The sequence below is a fragment of the Sus scrofa genome, chromosome 14 (assembly GCF_054392235.1).
Source record: "Sus scrofa isolate SSC_HxYL_T2T_F1_AM1 chromosome 14, Sscrofa_HxYL_maternal_Yorkshire_Landrace_v2.0, whole genome shotgun sequence".
NCBI lineage: Eukaryota > Metazoa > Chordata > Mammalia > Artiodactyla > Suidae > Sus > Sus scrofa.
The window spans coordinates 59,899,338-59,907,048 of record NC_139396.1 but is presented as its reverse complement, the minus strand read 5'-3'; the positions used below and the strand labels follow the sequence as shown (position 1 = coordinate 59,907,048).

Genomic DNA, 7,711 nt, shown 5'->3' with positions numbered 1-7,711 from the left:
CATGGATACTGGTCAAGTTCATTACCACTGAACCACAACAGGAACTCCAGTAGCTTCTTTTTTGGTGGTTTGGAGGTATTTGTGGCTAATGTCTTTTAAAACCCAGTGGGGGTACAGTTCCCGTTGTGGTGCAGCAGAAACAAATCCGACTAGGAATCATGAGGTTGCAGGTTCGATCCCTGGCCTTGCTCAGTGTGTTAAGGATCTGGTGTTGCCGTGAGCTGTGGTGTAGGTTTCAGACATGGTTCGGATCCTGCGTTGCTATGGCTGTGTTGTAGGCTGGCAGGACCCCTAGCCTGGGAACCTCCATATGCCTCTGGTGCAGCCCTAAAAAGCAAAATAAATAAATAAAAATAAATAAAACACAGGGGGGAGTTCCCATTGTGGCTCAGTGGGTTAGGGACCCGACATAGTGTCTGTAAGGGCACAGTTTTGATCCCTGGCCTTGCTCAGGAGGTTAAGGATCTGGCATTGCCACAAGCTATAGTGTAGGTCGCAGATGCGGCTGGGATCCAGTGTGGGTGTGGCTGTGGTGTAACTCCAATTCCTCCCAATGCGCCCCTGGTCCTGGCCATTGTTGGTCCCTCCCAGACGCTCCCCAGAAGTGTCTGCTCTTCCCTTCCCCAAGATGAAGGTACAGAACCAATGGTGTGACTTCCAGCGGGCCTCTCTGTGCTTCCTGGAGGTGCATCAGGGGGAAATGAGAGAGAGGCCCAAAGCCTGGCCTCCATCCAAGTCCACCAGGATGCTGAGATTCTGGGTGCAACTTCGCAGAGCAAAGGCTTTGCTGTTCTTAAGGGGCCTGGCCCGGGATGGTGCAGGGCAGGAGAAAGGTGAGTCCCAACCAATTAAGCCTCCATCCTGAGTGCTCTGCAGATGCACATGTAACTTTCTGGTCGTCTTGGACCTCTCGACTCGGCAAAGTCCTAGTTAATGTGGGCTTTTAATTTTTTGGCAAAGGTAGGAAATGTATATCAGATACACACATGCACACAGACAGACATACACACATCTGATTTTAAAACAAAACAACAAACTATAGCCCATGTTCTGAGCTTAGGAAGAATCAGCCAACCCATCAATTAGTGGCTAGAAGCAGATGGGAGGAGGGTCAGTTGCCCACCTGCCACTGTCATAATTACTATGTTATTTAACTGTTATTAATTTTAAAATTTTCATATTTTAAAGTTTTATTGAGGTATAGTTGATTTACAATTAAAAAAAAAAACTTTTTAAAAAAATTTTTGACTGTGTCTGCAACATGCAGAAGTGTCCAGGCCAGGGAATGGGAATGAACCTACACCACAGCAGTGACAACCACTAGGTCAACAGGGAACTCCTAACTTTGTTACTTAAATCAATTCAGGCCCAACTTTGGCCTTTACCCTAAGGAAAAAGAAATCAGTAAAACTCTCAGCTTTGATGAGCTACAGATATATTTAATACATGAAAATAAATACATGACTGTTAAAATTTTAAAATGTCCACTCACACATCACCCAGATCCTTGTGTTCCTCGCTGGTCCACATGGTGCCTGGGAAAATTCCTGAGTCCTCCAGACTCAGCTGGAAATTCATCCTGGGCAGGAGTTTGGCTTGAAATGAGGGGAGAAGGAACCCTCCGGGTTGGCAATCATACCATTTATTCACTTGGTGACGACAGAATGTTGTGGCTGTATTGGAGGAGGTGGAGGGACCCTCCCCGGGTTGGCACTATCTGCAGTGTAGCTGTGATAGGACTAGAGATGTGGGTGGCCCTCAAATCCACACCAGCAAGAAAAGCAAAGAATGACCAGAGATTGTCAGACGAAAGGGAGGCTCTGCCCATCCTCGCTACGTTTGCCCGCACATGTGCTTGGCCGATGCCTGGCGGTCTCCCCAGAGGCTCTCCCCCCAGCACCATCCTCTCAAACTGTGCTCCTCGTTGTGACCCTATGGGCTAACCTGCAAAAAGGACAAACTCATTTCCAAGGGGGCTTTGGTTTCTGGGTAACCCTGCCTCGTTGGGGGATAACTGGCACTGAAACACTGACTGAATGAGCCCTGGGAATCAACGGGGGGCTCTGGAAGGTCACCCCCGACAGGAGAGGCCTGGGATCCCGAGCCCCGTTTGCGTGGAGGGGACTGGTGGGTGGGCGGCCCGTGCTGGGGACATTAAGGCGGGTGAGGGAATGGGAACGTTCCTGCCTTGGAGGGTGGGGAGAGTCAAACCCATCCATGGACAACCTCTGGGAGCCTGGCCCGACCCTGGGCTCTGTCTTGGAGGGACCAGCTGGGTGAACAGCTCGTACTGGGGTCTCCCTGGGGCGGGGCGAGTGGTTGCCCCTAGGGGTAGCCGGGGGTGTCCAGAAGAGGGCCTGGAGCTTCGCAGCATCCCCCTTCGCCATCCACGGGGCTTCCCAACTGGTGCCCTTGGGTCGAGAGCCAAAGAGCGACTCATCACAGTAAGAAGGAGTGTGGCTGATCAGTCTGGCAAAGGGAAGAGAAGCACAGTGAACTAGGAGAATAAACAAACCCTAAAAACCTTGCCCACCCCCACCCTCTGTGAGGCACCTGTCTCCCAGCCTGGCACCCACAGTGAGGCCACAGCCCTCATGTACCACTACCCCCACCTCTGCTACTTTTTCCCCTGCCAAATATCCAGTCCTCAGGTGTCCCGTCCCACCCCACCCCCCTCCGTGGCACCTGCGCCTGGCCGGGCCAATTTGCATATTCCATCCTCCTGACCACACTGCCTGGCTGAGGAATAACGACATGACCCATTTTGCCCAATGAATGTTTGTCTTAAGATCTTCGCTGAAACTACTGGTAGAGAAATGTTTTTATCCCACCTACCCCTGAGAAACTAGCAGGCTATAACGGCAAAACAGCTGGTGGCCATCGCACCTGGGATGTGTCAGTGAAAGTTACATGAAAATGGAGACAGAATCCCAACTTATATGAGCCCCCAAAGTCCTTTTCCTGCTGAAAAGGGTAAAGTCTTCTGTCACTTGCAACCAAGAGTTCCAGTTTATATATATATATATATATATTTTTTTTTTTTTTTCCCTCCCAGGGCCACACCTGTGGCATACGGAGGTTCCCAGGCTAGGGGTTGAATTGAAGCTTCAGCCGCCAGCCTATGCCACAGCCACAGCAATGCGGGATCCTAGCCATGTCTGCAACCTACACCACAGCTCACAGCAATGCTGGATCCTTAACCCACTTGAGAGAGGCTAGGGATTGAACCTGCATCCTCTTGGATGCTAGTCAGATTTGTTTCTGCTGAATCACGACGGAAACTCCTAATATAGTCTTTACAGCCTTAACCTTTATATCTTTCACTTTTTGTATTTTTTAGTGCTGCACCTGCAGCATATGCAAGTTTCCAGGCGAGGGGTTGAATCAGAACTGCAGCTGCAGGCTTATGTCACAGTCACAGCAACACCAGATCCTTAACCTGCTGGGCGAGGCCTGGGATTGAACCCACATCCACATGGATACTAGTTGGGTTCTTAACCCATCCATCTTCACTTTTCTTCTAATTCACTACTCTTCCCTTTTCCTAGTGGGCTTGTCAGCTTATCTCTCTAAAGTCATGTAGCCCTTCCAACTATATCTGAAATCGCACAGCCCAGCTCCTGGCATGTAGAGGGTGCTCAGTTTGATCTTCTGTGACCTGGTATCACCACAGGAAGCTTTTTAAAGTTTTGAATATTTACTGGGAGCTTTTCATGCTAGGTCCAGGGCTCAGCATGTCACTTTTGTGTTATCATTTCTCACAACATTCACAGGAGGGAGATATGATAATCCCATTTCAAACAGACAAGAAAAACTGAAGTATAGGGAGGGTATGAAGGAAGGTACAGACAAGATTCAAATTCAAATACCCCCTCCCCACCCCACCCCCAAGCTCCTGATCACTAAATCACACTTAAATGCCTTCCAGGCCTTTCACCTTTAGTTAGATTCATTCAGCAGTATTTTATTTTATTTTGTTTTGTTTTGTTTTGTCTTTTTAGGGCCACACCTGCAGCATATGGAGGTTCCCAGGCTAGGGGTCCAATCAGAGCTGTAGCTGCCAGCCTACGCCAGAGCCACAGCAATGCTGGATCCGAGCTGCATCTGCAACCTACACCATAGCTCAAGGCAACACTGGATCCTTAACCCACTGAGCAAGGCCAGAGATCAAACCCCACATCCTTATGAATACTAGTCAGGTTTGTTAACTGCTAAGCCACAACGGAAACTCCTCAGCAGTTATTTTTATTAATCCCATAAATATTCATGGCATACCTACAAAGTGTCAGGTCCATGGGTTTTTTTTCTTTTTCTTGTGTTTTTTTTTTAGGGCCACAATTGTGGCACATGGAGGTTCCCAGGCTAGGGGTCTAATCGGAACTATAACTGCCAGCCTACGCTACAGCCACAGCAATGCAGGATCCAAGCCAAGTCTGCGACCTACACCACAGTTCGCAGCAACGCTGGATCCTTAACCCACTGAGCGAGGCCAGGGATTGAACCTGTGTCCTCATGGATGCTAGTCAGGTTCATTAACCACTGAGCCATGACAGGAATTCCAGGTCCATGGTTTTTGACCAGGACTAAAAGTGCTTCCATTCCCAAACTGCAAGTCTTTGAAAAGTCAATCTTTTGCTATTTGATTCAACTGCTGAAAACCACATCTGGTTGATACCTCTGTCTGTCTGGTACCAAAGTGTTTGCTCAATAGCATCTCCACTTCTTAGGCACCTTCTAACTTAGGCACCTCTACTTGTCAGCATCCTACAGCCTTGCTGTAGGTGTCAGTGCTATTAATGTCAATCTGACCCTGCCTTGTGGTCCATGAGACTTGTCAGGTTGACGTAATAAGGGGGTCTTGCTTTTATCTCTGTTGAATTTTATCTCCTTAAATAGGCATTATTCTCATTCTTAACTAATCTTTGTGTCTACTGGCTCAGAAGGGATCCTAAATATGATCGCTAGTTATTTGGACTGAATTGAGTCCTCCCAAAATTCATGTGAATTTTAAATAAGTAATTAGAGGTTAAATGAGGCCATAAAGGCAAGGTCCTAAACCAATACGATTTGTGTTCTTATAAGAAGAGGAAGAGACACCAGGAGTATACACCTCACAAAGAAAAGTCTCTTTGAGGACCCAGTGAAGAGGTGGCCATCTGCAACCCAAGGAGAGGCTTCAGGAGAAACCAACCTTCCTGGCCTCTTGACCTTGGACTTCAAGCCTCTAAAACTGTGAAAAAATAAATTTCTGTTGTTTAAGCCCCCAGTCTACAATATTTTGTTATGATAGCCTGACTGACTAAATTACTAGTCTTCCATGTGTTTGATCAAATCACTGATGACAATAAATAAGTTAGAGTCTTGTGGCTTACCATGAGACACCTTCCTCCAGATCAATATCTATATACTTTTATTATTATTTTTTGCCTTTTAGGACCGCACCTGCGGCATATGGAAGTTCCCAGGCTAGGGGTCGAATCGGAGCTACAGCCGCTGGCCTACGCCACAGCCATAGCAACGTGGGATCCAAGCTGTGTCTGTGACCTACACAACAGCCAACAGCAATGCCAGATCCTTAACCCACTGAGTGAGGCCAGGGATAGAACGTCGTTCTCATGGATCCTACAAAAGAGAACTCCCAGGCCAATATTAATCAAAATAATCCAAATAATCTAGTTCTAATTTACAACAATAACCATTAGCATTAGACCCTGTTTTCCTAACTTGTTCATGAAAATGCAGCAGGAGCCATTTTATGAATAACTTGATGAAATGTGGAATCACATCTGTGTTATTTTATCAATCAACCACACTAATAATCTTATGCAAACTGCTGTGTGATCTTGGGCAAATCACCTGACCCCTCTGGGCCTCAGAAGACCAGCCTAAGACATCTGGGGATGGTTACTGCACCATCACAACCATCATCACTACCATTTATTGAGAGCTTTTTAATTGTCAGGTTATTGTGCCAAGCACTGTAAAGTCTCATCTCGTTTAATCCTCTCAATAATCCCACTAGGTACCACCTTCCACTGTGAGGAAATCGCAGCTCAGAGAAGTCAAAGTGCTTGCCCAAGGCCACACAGCATGTGAACAGCAGGGCATCTCCCTGGCCTGTTACCTGTACTTGTTCTTCTTCCTTGGTGTGGGGGTTGGGATGCTACCCCTGGAAGAGCTGGTCTCACAGCTCCTGTTGGCTCCTGAGGCCTGTGATGCCCCTGTACCCACTCCTCTGGTTCTGTTGGCTTTCTTCATCCAGGGTGGGTCAAAATCTGGTGGTGTGGGCCGGGTGCCTGCAGGACTGCCAAACAAAGTCTCATCCACGTATGACGGCCTAACATTGACCCGGTGGTTGCCCCGGCAGCGTTGGTGAACATGGAGGGTCTGCATCCCACTGATGGCCAGCTCAACTGGGGTCTTCATGCTGCCCATGGTCTCTGGTGACAGCAGTTGTGCTCTGCCTTCCAGGCCCTGCCTCCAGGGCTCCCTGTGAAAAACGGTCATGGTGGCAACCATCTGTCATCAGCAAAGACTGGCAGTCACGTAAATTCCCATCCCCAGGGCAAAAAGGTCACATTCTCCCTTAACCAGACCTCCTCAAAGGGGAGCTGCCAATCCCAGGGCACATTTTGGAAATCTGACCCTTTTTCAATTGTCAGGATGACAGGGACAGGGGTCCTACTGGCCAAAATTTCATGAATAAACATGTACTTCCGGCATACACTGTGTGCTCAACAAATATTAACAGAATGCTAGGGGATTGGAGAAGAGATTGGGCTTGTGCCCATTTTGGCACCAACCAGAAAACAAAGGAAGGGGAGACAAGGGAAGTCCCTATATGCTGTACATGTTTATGGGGCAGGTATAATAACCAGCATAATCCCAAGCCTACCTCTTGCAAAGTGCTTCATAAGCATTGTCTCATTTAATCTTCTCAACGGTCCTGTGACATAGCTTCCATTACGTCCATTCTACAGATGACAAAACTGGGGCTTCAAAAGCTGAAGTCACAAATGTCAGTCACACCTATAAGCTAAAACAGTGGGAGTTGAATCTGAACCTGATAGAATTCTAGAGCTTGTGCACTCAACTATTGTACTACTGAAGGATCACGCCCAGTCTGTTATTCGCCGATCCCCAAATCAAAATCCCGGCTGACGTCTGAGGTGCCGGCAACCTGGAGTTACTTTCCTACCTGAGCATTTTGTATTGCTGATGTCGGCCGCAATTCTGTGGCCCCTCCCCCCAAGTCTGGACTCCTCTGCGGGGGCGTTCTGGCACCTGCAGCGCGCGGTACACCCGAGATCTGCAGCTCCGACTCTCAGGAGCCCGCGACCCTCGGCTGCTCAGGCCACCCCCAGCCCCCGACCCGGGCACCGCGCGGACAGCCCGGGCAAAGCGCCGACGGACTGGACCAGGGAAGTCAAGCCCTAGCGACGTCAGGTCCGCACGCGCATCAAACAGCAACCAACCACCAGCCCTCCAACCGCAGGCCCCGGCGAGCCGGCCGGAACCATTCGCTCCCGAGGTGGTTAGGGCTCCCCGTTCCGGACGCCACCTGGAGTTCCCCAAAGCCTTGGGGAGGGGTATCTCACGCCGGTGAGAAGACACTGTGCGCGCGCGCATTGTGTGTCAAGCATCCGGAGGCTGCGAGAGGGGAGGGAACGCAGCAGCGGCCGCGTAGAGGCCCACCCCCGCCCCAAACGCG

At 49.2% G+C, this 7,711-nt stretch overlaps 1 protein-coding gene across 6 annotated transcripts; it reads right to left on the bottom strand.

Annotated features, from left to right (window-relative positions):
- Positions 1-1,418: 1,418 nt before the first annotated feature.
- On the bottom strand, positions 1,419-7,710 carry RITA1 (RBPJ interacting and tubulin associated 1). 6 transcript variants are annotated; one of them, XM_084995505.1, is made up of 4 exons: positions 7,562-7,710; positions 6,896-6,974; positions 6,125-6,490; positions 1,419-2,469 (listed from the first exon to the last, which is right to left on the bottom strand). In XM_084995505.1, the coding sequence occupies exons 3-4, from the start codon at positions 6,433-6,435 to the stop codon at positions 1,962-1,964; spliced, it is 819 nt and encodes a 272-aa protein (XP_084851631.1). In that variant the 5' UTR covers positions 6,436-6,490; positions 6,896-6,974; positions 7,562-7,710; the 3' UTR covers positions 1,419-1,961. The 6 variants fall into 6 exon arrangements, with proteins under 6 accessions (XP_084851631.1, XP_005670741.2, XP_005670743.2 ...); XM_005670684.4 differs by lacking the exon at positions 7,562-7,710 and adding an exon at positions 7,199-7,435 and having other exon boundaries at positions 6,896-7,036; XM_005670686.4 differs by lacking the exon at positions 7,562-7,710 and adding an exon at positions 7,199-7,435 and having other exon boundaries at positions 6,896-6,995.
- Between the last annotated feature and the right edge of the window lies 1 nt (position 7,711).

Bases quoted from the DNA above. Each gene is read 5' to 3' on its own strand.
- RITA1 (XM_084995505.1), bottom strand. From the start codon at position 6,435: ATGGGCAGCATGAAGACCCCAGTTGAGCTGGCCATCAGTGGGATGCAG. The intron at 2,470-6,124 runs GTAACAGGCCAG...TCCCTTTGCCAG, and splicing joins AGGAAGAAGAACAAGTACAG to ACTGATCAGCCACACTCCTT.